General features: G+C 37.1%; 2 protein-coding genes and 1 pseudogene across 2 annotated transcripts; 2 read left to right on the forward strand and 1 right to left on the reverse strand.

The window, feature by feature from the left end:
* The first annotated feature begins 263 nt into the window (after positions 1 to 263).
* Positions 264 to 4,556, forward strand: LOC137720177 (shaggy-related protein kinase theta-like). Its single transcript, XM_068459194.1, has 13 exons — positions 264 to 573; positions 1,632 to 1,898; positions 2,031 to 2,123; positions 2,253 to 2,312; positions 2,424 to 2,696; positions 2,791 to 2,865; positions 3,014 to 3,070; positions 3,165 to 3,305; positions 3,393 to 3,443; positions 3,531 to 3,626; positions 3,713 to 3,796; positions 3,885 to 3,987; positions 4,068 to 4,556. The coding sequence occupies exons 1-13, from the start codon at positions 511 to 513 to the stop codon at positions 4,127 to 4,129; spliced, it is 1,425 nt and encodes a 474-aa protein (XP_068315295.1). The 5' UTR covers positions 264 to 510; the 3' UTR covers positions 4,130 to 4,556.
* A 435-nt stretch (positions 4,557 to 4,991) lies between these two features.
* Positions 4,992 to 7,568, reverse strand: LOC137719829 (pentatricopeptide repeat-containing protein At4g39530-like; annotated as a pseudogene).
* A 3,178-nt stretch (positions 7,569 to 10,746) lies between these two features.
* On the forward strand, positions 10,747 to 14,782 carry LOC137720776 (E3 ubiquitin-protein ligase At4g11680-like). The gene is made up of 5 exons (XM_068459890.1): positions 10,747 to 11,721; positions 12,268 to 12,387; positions 12,490 to 12,622; positions 13,705 to 13,866; positions 14,486 to 14,782. Exons 1-5 carry the CDS (start codon positions 11,198 to 11,200, stop codon positions 14,660 to 14,662), a joined length of 1,116 nt encoding a protein of 371 aa, XP_068315991.1. The 5' UTR covers positions 10,747 to 11,197; the 3' UTR covers positions 14,663 to 14,782.
* Positions 14,783 to 17,693: the final 2,911 nt, after the last annotated feature.

Below are 17,693 nucleotides of genomic sequence, written 5' to 3' on the forward strand. Positions count from 1 at the left end.
CCGTCACGGGCATTTCCGTAAATTTAATATGTCCTCTTCATCCGGAAAATCCGCAAACACGCGCCGTTTGATCCCCCATCAACGGCCGGAATTTAACCTTTGACCGAGGTACGATAAAGAAATGGTGCAAGGCTGGAACGAATGATTTTCTTCGGTCCAAGTTTGACCGCGGAATCAAAATTCCCAAAAAAAAAAAAAAAAAAAAAAAAAACAGCTAACAGACGGAGAGATAAATTCTAGAGAGAGAAGACTACAAAAGCAATTCTAGAGAGAGAAAACCTGAAAATTTTTAAAGAGAGAGAGGGGGGGAAGAAAGGGAGCTTGTGGTTTTTTTTCTTCCTTCCTTTCGTTTTGTGTGATTCTTCTCTTTGGGGGATTTGCAGAGAGAGAGAGACAGAGAGAGGAGAGGAGAGAGAAAGCTTGGCATTTCTCTCTCTTCTTTGACTTTTGTTCATTGGGAGGACATTCGAATTAGGGTTTTGGGTTGTTGAATCAGAGCAAGGAACGAAGATGAATATGATGCGCCGGCTCAAGAGCATTGCTTCGGGTCGGACCTCTGTTTCGTCGGACCCTGTAAGTTTTTGTTTCTTGTTTGTTTGTGTGTGTATTATTTTCATGTTTTGGTTTGGAGGATTTGAGCTTGTTTTGGTAGCTCGGAAAGGGAGGTAAATAAGGCAAAAATGTTGAATGTTTTGGTTTAGGGCGCTTTGGTTATGTGCAAAAACATGGTGGAGGATTTGTATGTAATTATTGATAACATCTACATATGTGTATTGTGGGGATTTGAAGGATCATTTGGTTTCCGTTGATTAGCGTTTGTATTTTGTATAAACTCTTTGGCCGCAGGGGGGTATGGATTTGCAATCTTGTGCATATATTTGATCAAAGTTGAAGGGAGATTTTGATTGTTGTTTTGTTACTTGCATATGGCTAAGGTGTTTAATGTTGGTTACTAGTTTTGATTGTCCTAGCATTTTTATCTTGCATTGTGAGTGTAATTATCTGTGAGCGTCGGATTTTGTTTGTGTTACCACGGATACTAGTGTTTTAAAACAGCATCCTTGTTCGGATTGGTGACGGAACAAATGACTACCTTTGGTTTTTCTACGAGGCATCACACGTAATGCCCACTTTGTGTATATGTATACAAAGTTGGAGGAAAATGCTTTTCTACGTCATGAATGCCGTGGCTGTTTGGGTTTGCACATCAATGAGTCAGAATGTTATTGTAGACAAGTATATTGGATTTCTTCTTATTTCCGGGGCAATGTTCAACCGAAGCATACCGCTAACCTTGAGGAATCTGTTTCAATTTGAGTTGTGGGATGGTTTTGCATGGCCTTTAATGCGCCCAGTTAGCGATCAGTTTTTTTTTTTCCAAACCTTTTCCTGGAATATGAATCTTCCGTGTTTATGTTAATGTTTGCATCTTAGTACTTTCCTAATTTTCTTGTGATGAAAGGATCACGTAGTGATCCATGCAGTTAGGGTAATAGGTGGACACACAACGGAGGCTGTGTGGTTTTTTTTTTTCTTTTCCACTATTTAGGGAATTGATTCTAATATAGCAAAGTTTAATTTTTTTGTTCTAGGGAATTGATTCTAATCTAGCAAAGCTTAATTTGTTTTAGGGAATTGATTCTGCCACAAAGAGAGCAAAGATGGATCAAGACAACGAGAAGAAGGCTAATAAACAACCAAATAGTGTTGAAAGAAGTGCCACTGGTCTAGAGCAGCATATGACTTCAACATCAGTGGAAACTGCTGCAAGCACATCCAGTGTGTCGTCAGTAGCTAAGACCGAGACCAAAGAAGTTAAATCTAGTTATGATCAGCTTCCCAAAGAAATGCATGAAATGAAAATTAGAGACGAGAAGGCCAACCACCATGATGACAAGGTATTTTTTTTGTTGATGTTGATTTTGTTTCTGTGATCTTTTCTTCCTCCATATGTGGCTTTATAAAAAAGGCATGTTTTAAACAAGCGAATATTAGTTACGGAATAAATGGTGTAAATTTGCCCTGTGCAGGATATGGAAGAAACCATTATAAATGGTAATGGAACAGAAACAGGTCATATAATTGCAACGACAGTAGGTGGTCAAAATGGGCAACCTAAACAGGTGTGCTTAGTAATTCTGCATTTTTTATGTTGTCTCCTAGGAAGCCCTCATGATTGTTCTTTTTTTTAATTTCTCTCTGCATGACCTTGTTTTCTGCGGGTTTTACTAATTTTTCATTTTCGGTTACAGACTATCTCTTACATGGCGGAGCGTGTAGTTGGTACTGGTTCATTTGGAGTTGTCTTTCAGGTAGTTGGAGTTATTTTCATTTGTTCATTATTTTGGTCTCTTTGGTTCCTGTTCCACTGATACAGATTTCAGGGTCATTTTGTTACCTTGCTTACGATATTTATTCTGCAGGCTAAGTGTCTGGAATCGGGTGAAGCAGTTGCGATAAAAAAGGTGTTGCAGGATAAAAGATATAAAAACAGAGAACTTCAAATTATGCGCTTACTTGACCATCCTAACGTTGTTCAATTGAAGCACTGTTTCTTTTCAACTACCGACAAAGACGAGCTGTACCTCAATCTTGTCCTCGAGTATATATCTGAAACAGTTTACCGGGTTTCAAAGCACTATATCAGGATGAACCAACATATTCCCATTATTTATGTGCAATTATATACGTACCAGGTAATTTTGGAATCCGTCTATTTTTTCTTCCATGTTGTCAGGTTGTTCTGATTCCTTTTATGGCTAAAAAGTTGAATTGTTTTCTATTTTGTAGATTTGTCGCGCATTAAATTACTTGCACCATGTTATTGGTGTGTGTCATCGTGACATTAAGCCACAAAATTTGCTGGTAAGGTTTTCTTACAATTTATATCAATTTGATTTGTGTTGATCATGTACGAACAAGAGTTAAATTTCTCATAGTAGTCCGACTTTAATTGATCTGAGATTGTATCTTCAGTCATCGTACTGACGCTGAGGTTCTGATGCATATGCAGGTCAATCCACACACGCATCAGCTGAAGATATGTGATTTTGGGAGTGCAAAGATGTTGGTATGTTTTGTATTCTGTGAATCTGGAGGTGCTTTGATGATATTTGGAATTGATGGTCTTGGAACTAATGAATTCTTTTATTTCTCATCTTTAGGTGCCAGGTGAAGCCAACATATCATATATTTGCTCACGATATTATAGGGCTCCAGAACTTATATTTGGGGCTACAGAATATACCACTGCAATTGATATGTGGTCTGTTGGTTGTGTATTTGCTGAGCTTCTTCTTGGACAGGTACGTGTATAGCGTGTCATTTTCTTATTTAACTTGTATGAGTTTGGGTTTGTTTTATTCTCATGGCTATTTCTGATATCTTTGCAGCCACTGTTTCCTGGGGAGAGTGGTGTTGATCAGCTGGTGGAGATTATAAAGGTAGGTTTGATGTAAACCATTTGTTTCTTGTCATGGTGATATTTGTGCTATTTTGTTTTCTCATCTTTCTTTTGGGTATTATTCTAGATTCTAGGGACACCAACCAGAGAAGAAATAAAGTGCATGAATCCCAATTACACCGAATTCAAGTTTCCTCAGATCAAAGCTCACCCATGGCACAAGGTCCGTTCAATATTTTAATTCAGTATTTATGGTCAATTGGATATATTAGTGCTGGTCGAAATCTTAATTGTGTTTGTAATCTTTAGATATTTCACAAGCGAATGCCCCCAGAAGCAGTGGATCTTGTGTCAAGACTGCTCCAGTACTCACCAAATCTACGTTGCACTGCTGTAAGAAAATGAACTTGCTTTTGATAAGTTTCGATTAACGTATGTGAAATATATAAGTCTTAATACTAAATTGTTTCCTTGTTTTTAGTTGGAGGCATGTGCTCACCCCTTCTTTGATGATTTGAGAGACCCAAACGTAAGCTTGCCTAATGGACGAGCATTGCCTCCTCTGTTCAATTTCACAGCTCAAGGTAAGATATTTCACCATTCTATGGCCTGGTTTTAGCTGTTGTCACCTCTAGTCTTTATCTTGATGTCGATCTCCTTGCAGAATTGGCTGGAGCACCCACTGAACTCCGACATCGTCTAATCCCGGAGCATGCTAGGAATTGATTTACGAACCTGAGGGGGTCACATAAGTTAACGAGGTAAATGCAGTTTTGATTGCTTGGATGCTCAGATGAGCCATGCTGCCTTGAACCCCAAGGGTCTGCTGTCTCTCGATCCTTTCAGTTCAGTCATGGAAGAAGTAGGCACTGGAGACTGTTTGTTCGAATGGATTTTGCGGGTGGAATTTTCAGGTGGATGGGAGCGGGGACTGCTTCGGCTTATTAGAGATTCCAAGACCAAATTTTTACAATGTATGTTGTACGCGTTGGCTGTGAAAGATGAGCTCATACATATAATGTTAAATCATGTTGTGACATGTAGTGTTTTGTGAGTAATGTGGAGACTGACTAAATTGGGATCATTTAGATAAAATTAGGTTCTCATTGTATACCGTTCCCCTATTGCACAGAAATTCAAAAATTCGACTTCATTTTCCGGTTTGCCTTTTCTTCTATTGCTTTTCTTGAAGAGGCACTTCTACGGGTGGAAAAGTTTATATTACCGTTTAAGTCGGTGTTCACTTGACTGTTATAGGATTGAGGGCGTCGATGGCCGCCCTCAATCTCTGAAGTGTTGCAGGTGGACGGGTCACGGTCCTTAGGAAGAGGAAGAGCACCGCGAACGAGCCATTTGGTGTTAACAGATGAACCTTATACCAGTAGTCATCACAAGTGCTGTTCCCTTGTTTGAAACGATGAAATCAATTTGAATCTCTTAATATAATATGCCGAAGAAAGAGCTTCGATATAAATTTCATCTAAAAAATTCGGATTGGTGCCCCTGTTGGTGTGGTTAGAACTTAGACGCCCAAAAGCAACAGCCAACTTCTCAGCGTGATATGCTAGGCCAAGCTCCTTTGCAAAATTCATATCCGGCTGCATCCGGGCAATCTTCGGATTCTTGCAGCATCTTCCCATCTAGCAGCTGCAGAACACATGTTAGATAACTGAACACAAGGCACATCATTTAGAGGCGCCAATTTAAGTAGGTTCGTTGCAGCCCGCTCTCCCAGTTCTATGTTCCCGTGTACACGACATGCAGTAAGTAGTGCCTTCCATACATTTCCATCTTGTTCCACAACCATTTCATTAACTAATACATCTGCCTCATTAAGCTCCCACGAGCGCTCCAAGAGGTCAATCATACATGCATAGTGCTCAGGACCTGGTTGTATTCCATAAACCCTACTCATTGATGACGACCAGCATGGCTCCAAGCAAATCATTTGAATTTGATCATAAAACTTTAGGGACTCCTTTCCTCTACCATTCGGGACATAACCAAGTAATCACATCTTGAACTTTCATAGAGTCGAAAACTCTATTTGCGTCTTCTATGCACCCGCTCTTTGCATGCATCGCTACAAAGGAATTATCTACTCATACGGATGTTTGAAGACAAGACTTAATAAAGTTTGCATGAATTTGTTGGCCAAATTCCAACAAATTCATGCAAACTGTCACAGGCACTCAAAACACTGGCCATGACAAATTGGTCGGGATAGGTCCCTCCAGTTCTCATCTCACAGAACAGTCTAAGTGCCTTTTCATGAGAGCCATTATGTCATAGCCTGTGACCAGGGAGGTCCATGAGATAACATCCTTGTCTGACATATGCGTAAACACCCTCAAGCGCCGCATCTATGTTCCCTTGTTAGAATTTTAGATTGTAAGGGAGAAGTATGGTGCAAGAATTGAACAAAAAACCGAAAGAATTCAAAGGAATTTCAGTCTGCAAAACATAGCAGCAGCACTGAGCATTTCATTCATACATTCATCATAAAAAAAACATACATTCGTATCTGCACGAATTGCAGATAGTACATGTCCTTGAATTCACAGCTGAATTTGTAAATCTCAGCCTTTCACTTGTTCTAATCCTAGCCTCGCATCCGTTCTAAGTGACTAGGACTTCACCTACTACCCTTATATATAAAACTAGCCGTTATACTTCAAATGGAAACTAGCCGTTGGAACCAATAGCAACACTTGGACTTCTTGGTTCTGCTATCGAACCCTCAAGGCTGCAAAAACAGCTTATATTTCAACACCCATGCTTAGCATACATATATCAACAAGAGCATTTCCCACGAGTTAATAAAACCTCAAACCGGCCTCGACTATCGGACAATGAGTAGGCATTGCATTTTTCATGTCCTTCAAAGCGGCAAAGGAGTTTAGAACAGATAGGTACGTAAAGTGATCAATCTTCATTTCTTTTGCCAACCCTGCCTTAGACACCCCACAATCATGGAGTTCCAAGAAACAACATCGTCAGCCTCCATGCTTCTTAATGCCTTCTTTGCACCACTACGATCTCCACATTTGACATACATGTCAACCAAGGAGCTTTGGACAAACACATTAGCCCCGAAATCACTCTGAACATTGTATCTGTGCCCCTGAGCCCCGAAACTATGCGCTAAGACTAACGCAGAAGCTGTCAATACACTAGGGAACGTAAACTGATTGGATTTCAACTCCTTTTGTTCGCATGTCTCGAAAACATTTCCTCGATTTAAAGCCATCACCATTTTGAGAGTACCCAGTAAGCATGACAGTCCGCAAAACGTGGTTTTTCCTATCCGGCAGAGTCTCGGAGAGATACTGATCAGCTTCCGAAATGCGCTTGCACTTTGCATACATGCATGTTCACCAAACCCGTGACAACGAAAACATTAACGTCAAATTGGACCTTTGTCATATAACCATGAACAAGTTTACCTGTTCGGAGCAAACCTAATGTTGAACACAACCTCAAGAGTCTAAACTGTATGAAACACCGCACAATTAGTATATCCAATGCGCCTACGTTCACGGGAAATTTTTCGGGGCTTCGGCCTTATGCCAGGTGGTGCTCCCACCAATGGGAATTTGACACCGAAAGCTTTTAAGAATTTATTTAATTAGAAGAAAGGAAAGAATATCTAATTGAGTACCCGAAAAATTTCTCTTACGCTCACGTTCACTTTGTATACTAAACTTTCAAAAGAACAAAAAAAGTTCTACATTTGTTTAAAAAGAGAAAACAAGGTTTCGGTTGTTTCTTCTTGTCTACAAAACAACTTGATAATTCTTTTGTGAAAGAGAGTGGTGTTCTTAGAATGTCATCCTACAACAGCTTTATAAAAACATGTTTTGTCTTTATGCTAATGCTAAGAAGGTAAAATTTGTAAACTAAATGATGTGTTATTAATAGGAATGAAAACATTTAAATACTAAACTAATCATCAACTTCTATGTCCTTTAGTTTTTAAAATGTTATCTACAAATTTAATCTCCCTAACATTACCCTTTTGTTCGAATACTTTGTTATATTTCTTAACTCACGTAATAAGAAAGAGATTTCCACTTGCGCTCATTTCTCGTTGTGCATACTCCCTTAAGAAGCGATCTTCATTTATTACAAGAAATGGAGACGAGTTATGGAGCCCACTCACCATTCTTCTTCAACGATCTGAACTGATCATTTAATTTTAAAAATATTAGTAAAATTGGAAATGATTAAGAAATCTAATTGTGGTGATCGAAATTAATGAATGTAGTGTTCTAAAAAAATATCGAAATTTCACGATGAGAATTATATGAGTAAATGATTTGGATTAAATGAGTTTTTTTGGAAGAATGATCTTTGAAAAGACTTACAACTTAGATAGTTCAGGGTATTGTAAAAGAACATGAATTGTGCCCTAAACCCTTTAAAGAAAATGAGGATCCATCTCCTTAAAGGATAAAATTAAAGATCAACATTTGAAAAGAATAAAAATGTGTATGATAATAATAATTTAGGGAGTTTTAACGAAAAGCTCACGGTACTGTTCACTTTAACGAAAAACCATATTTTAACACTAAAAAGTCAATCATGGTACTATTCACTTTACCTTTTATTTTATCATTATCATTAAAACTCAAAATTTTCAAGTAATTTTTCATTAGTTTTCCTAATAATTTATCATCCTATCCGTTTCAATATTCTTATTTTGGAAAAGAGATTGTTATTAATTAAAATGAATTAATGTATGTCACATCCCGGCCCGGGCGGGATCACTTCCCGGGTCCGCTCCACCACCGTAGCACGATATTGTCCACTTTAGGCTTACCATTCCCTCATGGTTTTGTTTTTGGGAACTCACGAGCAACTTCCCAGTGGGTTACCCATCATGGGATTGCTCTAGCCCATTTTCTCGCTTAACTTTGGAGTTCCTACGGAACCCGAAGCCAGTAATCTCCCAAAAGGCCTCGTGCTAGGTAGAGATGAAAATATACATATAAGGATCACTCCTCTGGGTGATGTGGGATGTCACAATCCACCCCCCTTAGGGGCCCGACGTCCTCGTCGGCACATTCGCGACCAAGGTTAGGCTCTGATACCAAATTGTCACATTCCGGCCCGGGCGGGACCACTTCCCGGGCCCGTTCCACCACCGTAGCACGATATTGTCCGCTTTGGGTTTACCATTCCCTCACGGTTTTGTTTTTGGGAACTCACGAGCAACTTCCCAGTGGGTTACCCATCATGGGATTGCTCTAGCCCATTTTCTCGCTTAACTTCGGAGTTCCTACGGAACCCGAAGCCAGTGAGCTCCCAAAAGGCCTCGTGCTAGGTAGAGATGAGAATATATATATAAGGATCACTCCTCTGGGCGATGTGGGATGTCACAATGTACTTCAACAACTTGGTTCAACTTTTGATTCCATGTTTAAGGGTGAGAAGGATGCTGATATTATGATTGATAGCATGATATTGGATATACGGCAGCTAGCTATGCAAATGGAATCCATTGAGTTCTCATCTGTGCCTCGGTGATGCCTCATTCGATGGCTTCGTTTGTGAATAGATAGGGGGACAACCATAGATAGAGCTTGATTTTTCTTTAATTTCTATAACATTTCTATTCAATTTTAATTTTAATAGAATTTTATCGTTTGAAAAAACAAAAGAAAAAAACTTAAGCACGTATATACCAAAATGTACCAAAATATATTAAGTGAATTAATACACTTAAATGAATAACACATATTAACCAAATACATTATAAAAAAATAGTCTACCGAAATGTTCTGAGAAAAAAATGAACCAAGATGAATCGAATGACAATTATGGTTTAAAGCATTACCATGAGTGAACACATGGGTATCATACGAAGAAAATGGGTGATAAAATTTCAAAATAGAAAAAATATATGAGGTAATAATTAAAAGTGATTTTGTTTTATAACAAAAATGTTATTCTTACTGGGGAACATTTTTACTCACCATCATAAACTTTGACGTATGCTTACCGTACACTTAATCATCTGCTATGTGTTATTTCACTTAACTTTAGTTTATTTTTTATTATCTATTTGTATCATATCTCTAAATATATATGGAATCCACATGTATTTATAAACTCTATCTTTATTAGATCGATGATAAAAATAGATAGTAAGTGTACTGTTTCTATTTTTAAGGATAAGAGTGAAATTTTTGAAAAATAACTAAAATAAAATTATATTATTATATAGAAGCTACTTGCCAGTGTGGAGTTGATGAAAAACATTTGGGCGGGAAGTTAACAAGGAGATGGCGGCAGCAGGGCAGGAAACAAGACAGTTGGAGCGGGCGTGTGTCGTACAATCTTTAATCTTATCCCAACTCATGAAAAGCATTTCGAGTTCGGACAATTACACTTACATCACTATTCATAACGTAAAACTACTCAACCTGTACTCTTGTTTTAAGTTACGAGAAATGCAAAGAAGATTCTTCATGAACTTTCTTCCACCTTATGCTTTTAGTATAATATTTTATAATAGTAGCATGAAAATCGACGTAAAGTTATAAGATGACAGAGAATTCTTAAAGATTCTCACTTTAAGAAAGTCTCGTTGACATTTCTCTTAAATTATTGTGTTATAATAATTAGCTAAAGTTTTAACATAGTGGCCAAAACAAGGTGATAAAAAGTAGGATTTCTAAATCAGAGTATAATACTGTAAAACCTCATACAGCGGTACTCTATATTATGAATAATCTCTATTTAGTTATAAAAAATAAAAAATAAAAAATTGGTCTTAACTTTCTTTACATTGTAAACAGAAGTCTTAAATTCAAATTTTTTTTTTTTTTTTTTTCATATCGATAAAAGTTAGATATGAAATTTGAACTATTACATGTTACAAAACGTGCGAGTTTAATTTGAAATTTGTTTTAAATTTATGCGCTCTTTACATTGTTAAAATTTAAATACATTATTTGAACTATCATATTTACAAAAAACGTGCATTAAGTTTACGTGGCATCTTAAGTTTGAATGTGTTCGACCGTTAGAGCAATATCAACGCGGACGATTGATTGCAGTATTCAACTGTTTAATAAAATGCGCGAATTTACATAGCATTGAAAATTTGAATACATAAGACCGTTAGAACCATATCAACGCGAACGATTGATTGCAGTACTCAAATATTTAATAAAACGCGCGAATTTACATAGCGTCGAAAATTTGAATACATGTGACTCAATTGATCAATGAAAGGGGTGAGGATTTTCTTTCTTGCCAACAAATGCTACGAAATTTATTTGCCAAATAAGTATTGCTTGGGAATTGCTCTCAAAGGAAATATGAACTGAAACGCACAAAGCCAACCAGCATGACTAGAACTGCAAACCTGAAAGAAACAGGAGCTTACAGACTTCAAATTTGAAAAGAACAAGAGATAAGAACAAAAGCAGTTTTAGTCCCAAACAAAACCTCCATCAATTCAGCCTGAAAAATTCCAAAATCCTACTTGAGAAACCCAACTCAGCTGCCACTCTGCACCAGCAACTCCTCTTTAAAACCCTCTCTCTCTCTCTCTCTCTTCCCCCTCGAATGCTTCATTTTAAACCTTCAGCTATCTCTCTCTAGACTCCAGAATCCCCCAAACCCAATTTCCAGCTCCCAAAAAGCTCTCACCTTTACCCTTCAAATTGTTCAATCCAATGAATCACAGCAACCCAAATAAATAAATTTGAGTCCGACCCCTTGAAAATCACAAACCCAATTCCCGAAATCAAACCCGTTTCGAAAGCCCTTTGCTATATCGTGATGAATTCTGTAGACACTCACCCACTCATCGGCTACTCAATCGGCGACGAGCTCTTCCAAAACCGGCGGCTCATGCGGCACGGCCCGCCACCATTGCGAGGCGCGATGCGAATCCTTTCGCGCGTCAGCGGGCGCCAAATGAGGCTGCGCGAGCCGTCGGTTCGGGTCCGGGAGAACGCGTTGGAGGAGCTGGAAGAGCGGCAGAATTTCTGGGCTTACTCGAAGCCCACCATAATTCTGGACCTGCTGTGGAATTTGGTTTTCGTGATTGTTGGGTTCAGTGTGCTGGGGCTGAGCGTGGAGGAGAAGCCATTGGTGCCTCTGAGGATTTGGGTTGTTGGGTACATTTTGCTGTGTGTTGTTCATGTTGGGTGTGTGGTTGCGCAGTATCAGAGGAGGCGCGAGGAGGGCGAGGCTGGTTCGGGTGAGGTGGGTTGGGGGAGTATTGGGAGTGAGAGTTCGGGGTCAGGGGGTAATGTTGGGGGTTATGGGGGTGAGCATGGTCTGGCTGATGATGATACAAGGTAAACAATTTTGGAGATTATAATTATTATTCTCAACTGTTTGTAGAAATTAGGATTAAAAGTACACACATCAATGACTTTATGATGTAAAAGTTTGAATTTTGATTCAAATGTTGCATGTATGATCAAATTTTTTAAAGTATACATTTATGCATGTGTTGTGATAATGTTATATGGAATAGTGGATAGGAAATTTCGTGTTCATTGGTTTAGTTCAACGGACATGGGAAGTATGGTTTCTAAGTCAGTATAAGAGGGTGTGCGTTTTTTCGAATTGTGGAGTAGTATTGCTGTTCATATATAGTTGCTCATTTGGCAAGCTTTTTATCTTTTTTTTTCAAATTAGTTCAATTCTGTTCTCTATTTAGATATGTACAATCGAGCAGGGTGTGCATTCTACGATGTCCTTTATCTGATAACTAAAGTCAGTCTGTTTTCAATTTTGCGGTGCATTTGTTGTGAATGTGATATTCTCCGCTTAGAACTAATCTTGTGTGCCTCTATGCCATGAAGTATATTTAACTATCTTCATTTTTTGTGCAACAGTGTCACCACGAGTCTGGAGTCAGCCATTAGCATGTTTTCATTTATATGGTGGAGCATTGGCTTCTACTGGGTGCTTAATGGCGGCCAGACTTTGCTATCCAGTTCACCTCGCCTTTACTGGTTACGATTGAACTGTTTTTACTCTGAAGTGGTTTCTTTTGAGTGATTGTCTTGAATGTGCGCACGTGTTTGAACTGTATACACTCTGCTCTTTTCTTGCAGGCTCTGTGTTTCATTTCTAGTTTTTGATGTCACCTTCATCATTGTATGTGTTGCTGCTTCATGTCTTGTTGGAATTGCAATCTGCTGCTTCCTTCCATGCATAATTGGAATCTTATGTGCTGTGACAGATCAGGTAGACCTCCATAAGGATTGTATGCAAGCTTTAGTTTATTGTCTAGAAAGAGTCAGCTATAATCTTTCCTCTGATCAATGTGACTTGAGCTGAATTAAAAATTTTTTGCTCTCATCTAAGCTTAAAATTCATGCTGTACGTGATTATATGATATACCTCTACATAGAGAATAAACAAAATGATACAGCATATTCAGTGATGATAGGAAGTTAGTAGATCTCGTCAATGCACGTGTCATGCACATTATGCACAAATATGGAAATATGTGAATGGAAACCAATGATACTTGACTATGCGGTGATTGGCCAATAGGATAATAGATTTGCTGGTCATTGTTGTGTTTTGTATGTTTGTGGTTTCTTATATTATTACAAAGTGTGAGAGCATCTCCAGTACTAAAGGGAGATGTATAGGCACATTTAGACCTCTTGTTCCAATGGGAGTTGTATTTGGGCTATAAAACCAGCAACTAGCCGACAAATGTATAAATAGTTGCAAATTTGCATCTGTTTTGCGTCGTACTTCGGAGGGCCCCACGAACGAAAACAAGTTCAAGAATGAGTGAAACGTGTGAAGCCAAGAGAAAGGAAAAATAAAGGGCAGTAATTACTTTCTTGATTTGACACTAAACTGCTGGGATTAAATTCCCAATATTACATCCTGTAAGTGCATCCAACCCACTGTAGTAAAATCCTCTATACATCCACTAGAGATGCAATTTTGGATGTAAAATGTGATTTTACATCCCAAATTTGCATCTCCCCATTGGACATGCTCTGATACATGTGAAGGCTGCTGATTCATAATCTCATTCGATATTTATAAGGAATTCTTACCTGTTGATGACTTCAATTCTCTCCTTGAATTTCATCACGAACCAGATGTGAACTCCCTATTTAAGTTGAAGCATTAGATCTCATGCTTTCTATTGTATGCCAATGTTTGAGTTTGAGTTTTCTGTAGAGACAATTAATTTGAATGAGGTGTCATTACACTTTCTGATCTTGCACTAGTGAATTAATTCGATTCTACTCAATCATATATGTAGTTATATAACTTCATACGACTTCTGGATGAAACAGGATGGGGCAACAGAAGAAGAGATTGATGGATTGCCAAAGTTCAAATTCAGAAGGGTAGGTGACTCAGAGAAAGTTAATGGTGAGGTCCAAGCTTTTGAAGGATTCATGGTCGAATGTGACACCAATGCACCAACTGAGCGTCCTATTTCCCTGGTTGATGCTGTAAGTTTCCTTGTGCCCTTATATCAGATCCCTACCGCTTCCTAATTGCTTATACTTATAGTTGTATTCTGTTATGTAATTTTGGCAGCTCATGCACCATATCTACCATAGCTGGTCCAGTAATAGGATTGTTGGTGCCATAGCTTTTCGTTCCAAACTTCTTTTGGATTTTGTTGATAGTCCTTCCCTTACAATCCCCCTCCCTTTCCAATTTCTTATAAAAGAGCATTTCACTAATGTTCTCCCTTAATCTGCTGCTGATTTCACCCCTTGAAACCCCACTGCCGATTTTCACCCCAAACTTTTATATCGGCCAGTCCCCGTCCCCACTACCTTCATGTTTACCCACATTCCATCCCCATTTTTTGTCCAAAAATGTCACATGCCGGTCATTTAATGTGAAGCTTTCAATAAAAAGTTAGATGAAACACGGGGAACATGATCGTAGGTGGGAAACCGGCCATATACAATAGTTTTGGGTTAAACCATACAAATCTTGTCTCTGGATATCTAATGTGCTCCCAAGTGATCATTTGACGTTTGATTTGGCAATTCATCACTGTGAAAAAGTATACGACTAGACGGCCCTCGTGACATGAATATTTTTCGTAAATTGCAGGAATGCTGCATCTGCCTTTCTGTCTACGAGAATGGAGCAGAACTACGCGAGCTTCCTTGCCTTCATCACTTTCACTGCACTTGCATAGACAAATGGTTACATATCAATGCTATCTGCCCTATGTGTAAGTTCAACATTTTGAAGCCTCATGACCGACGTGAAATCGGGCAAGTGTAAACGGGCTCAAATATATCGATATTAGGGAAACCGAAATCGATATGTTATGTGTATTAAGTTAGTGTAAACTAACTTGTTATAATGCTAAATAAGAAAATAAAATATATGGTGCTTAATTAATGCGTGGGGGATTATTTTTCATGAAGGATTAGGCATTAAACAAAAAGATTTGGGTAAACATTCAAGTAGACATTTTTATGTTTAAAAGAAAATTGGATAGGTCCCTAAATTTTAGTGTAATTTGAGCTTTGGTCCATTAATTAAAACTTCATGAGCATTGATCTTTGAACTTATCACATTGTAAGGCAATGGATTTTTTGGGTAGATCTGTTAAAACTTTCATTTCCTATCTTTCGTTTAATGAAAGTTTTAATGGTTTTACTCGAAAGAACAATTCATGAAATTTGAGCTTATGGACCAAAACTTCTATTGGGCCACAAATTTTGAAGGTAGCTAGTAAATCAACGGCGAATGGGAAATTATTGTTAGAAAGTGGCAGATTGTCTAGGTGGTTAAGGGCATCTTCTTCAACTCATTGCGATCCGGGTTCAAATCCTCTCCTATCCCCCTCTAGTGTAGATTAGTATTTTGTTTGGTCAAACATAGTGAAGGTTAGTACAGAATATTGTTTGTATTGAGAAACAACCAACAGGAGAAGCTCACATGGCTGAACATGATAAGCTTGGAGTATCGCTATATGGATGTTCCGCCGTTTACATTGACATGTTTCTCCCAACCCTTGGTGCTTGTTTCTTGGAGAGTCCTCTCTCTAGGGAGGGTAATTCAAATTGTTAAACCCGATAATCGTAGATAACTGTTCGAATAAAACGGATTTTGGATGAAAATTCGATTATATTTTGGATATGAGGAAAAACTGGAAATATTATTCGGTGATAGTTTCGATATGGTTATAGGGTTCCCAATCCATATCCGTTTCCAAAACTGACCCGAATAGTACATATTATATATAATATGATTTATATTATGATAATATAATACTATATTTACCGAATCCATTACCTGGAGAATTACAAGCTTTGCATTTAATTTGTGGGAAAGTTCAAAAGTTTTGAATCAAAACTAATGAGAATTCAATGCTGCTTATGGAAGAGATCAAAGATCAACCAATATCATCAATGTATATAATATCTTATAATGACAAAATTAGTATCTATTATGTTATAATGCGTCAATTAAATGAATATATCTTTGGTATTGACGAAGATAGAAATAACCGATAACCGATAAGAAATCTATTTCCCGGTAGATATGATTATGGATCATTGCCGACAATTAATTTGTAATTATAAATATAGTTAATTTTCGTAGTTACGGTATAGATATAATATTTCCGTTCTATTTGTTGCCATTCCAATCGCTTTTCCCTCTTGTTTATTTAACAATGACGCAAAGCATATGACTTTTCAGAAGGCCAACCGGTAATAAAGTCAAAGGTGGTTTGCGTTACTGGACCGCCGCCGCTGGCGGCTGCCTGATTCAAATTTCAACAGTAAAAACTTGTTGATTCCTCCGCCTTGTAAATAGTATTATTATAATATATACTAGCATTTGTCTACACATTTTGTGTATGAACACATTTTTTTAGAAAATGAGATGGAGAGAGGGAGAAAGAGAGAACCTGGGGGGAGTGGTAGGTTTCTGCTTCTGGGTTATTTTTTTATTTATTTTTTATTTTTAATATCGGAGTTATTTTAACATCACTGGTAGGTGAGATTTCAATAAAAAATAGTAAAATTTGGACATGTGAAATTACATTATTATCCATCATTTTTTTGGTTAATAGAAGATTAATTTGTCTTTTCATCTACTTTTAATTGATAAAAAATATTTCATTAATTAATAGAGATATACACCACCGGCAGCCGCCTGCTGCCGCATTGTAAATGCGTTGTGTAAGCATAAAAACAGAAGAAAAGGTGGACGGTGATATTGTAATTTACATGTCAATTTTCAAGATTAGACAATTTGGACTGCATGAAATTTGTATTGACCATCATCACAGAATTGCCTATACCTTAAGTCAATCGCAATAGTTTTTATAGTTTATTTTATCTATATATATAAAATGAGCACCCTAAAATGATGAAACATTCAAAATACCATAAATTGCCCTTTAAAAATTTCATAAATTACAATTGAACCAAAAGAAGCTAAAGTATTTAACCATATTTTTATTTTGAATGCATTTAATATTTAAAATTATAGAAAAAAAAAAAGAAACAAAAACAAAACCTCCCACGTTAGTGGGTGGTTTCATGTCTTTAATTCATTTCTTTTTTTTTAAAAAATAATTTTTTAAAAATATGTAAATTAATTATTTAAATAAAAAATATAAAAAGGTCAATTGCCACACTCAATAGTAATATTTATTATTTGAAAGAGATAGGTTCGAAGTTGTGACATCTTTCAATGACTTGGATGAAAAATACCTCCCGACTAAATTAATTCATTAATAATTAGTTTGATTTGGTTAAGCGGTTTAGCAGATATTCTTCAGTTTTCAAACATGTTCCAAATTCATATTACTACTAATAATCAATGTTTACGTAGACTAAAGAGAAGTAATGAGGAAATTAGGAGAGAAAAAACCAAGTATGAGATGAGATCAATCTAATTTACCATTTTCAAGTAGTGACTACATACTAAGATTATAGTAGGAAATTTGCATAATCTTTTATTTCGTTCACGAAAAAACCAACAATGGTCTCACAGCTTCCTATTTTTCTAAATAATTGCGAATTCCTCCCTTGAAGGCTCTCTCTCTCTCTCTCTCTCTCTCTCTCTCTCTCTCTCTCTATATATATATATATATATATATATATATATATATATGATGGAAATAAACTTCTTTTAGTCAAAAGGAAAACAATCAAGTATTGTAATTTGTAACAATGAATTCAATGATTGCATAAAATTTTCTTCAAGAACACAAAAGTCATTGAGTTTGCATTCTCATTAACCAGAGAGTAAAATTAGGTAGATCAATTTTTTAGATTACATTTGTAAATTA

The sequence above is a fragment of the Pyrus communis genome, chromosome 16, assembly GCF_963583255.1.
Source record: "Pyrus communis chromosome 16, drPyrComm1.1, whole genome shotgun sequence".
In the NCBI taxonomy this organism is placed as follows: Eukaryota; Viridiplantae; Streptophyta; class Magnoliopsida; order Rosales; family Rosaceae; genus Pyrus; species Pyrus communis.

Coding starts and splice junctions, on each gene's coding strand:
- LOC137720177 (XM_068459194.1), top strand. CDS start 511: ATGAATATGATGCGCCGGCTCAAGAGCATTGCTTCGGGTCGGACCTCT. Junction 2,697..2,790: donor TGCAATTATATACGTACCAG/GTAATTTTGGAA, acceptor TCTATTTTGTAG/ATTTGTCGCGCATTAAATTA. Junction 3,306..3,392: donor CTGAGCTTCTTCTTGGACAG/GTACGTGTATAG, acceptor ATATCTTTGCAG/CCACTGTTTCCTGGGGAGAG.
- LOC137720776 (XM_068459890.1), top strand. CDS start 11,198: ATGAATTCTGTAGACACTCACCCACTCATCGGCTACTCAATCGGCGAC. Junction 11,722..12,267: donor CTGGCTGATGATGATACAAG/GTAAACAATTTT, acceptor TTTGTGCAACAG/TGTCACCACGAGTCTGGAGT. Junction 12,623..13,704: donor TATGTGCTGTGACAGATCAG/GTAGACCTCCAT, acceptor TGGATGAAACAG/GATGGGGCAACAGAAGAAGA.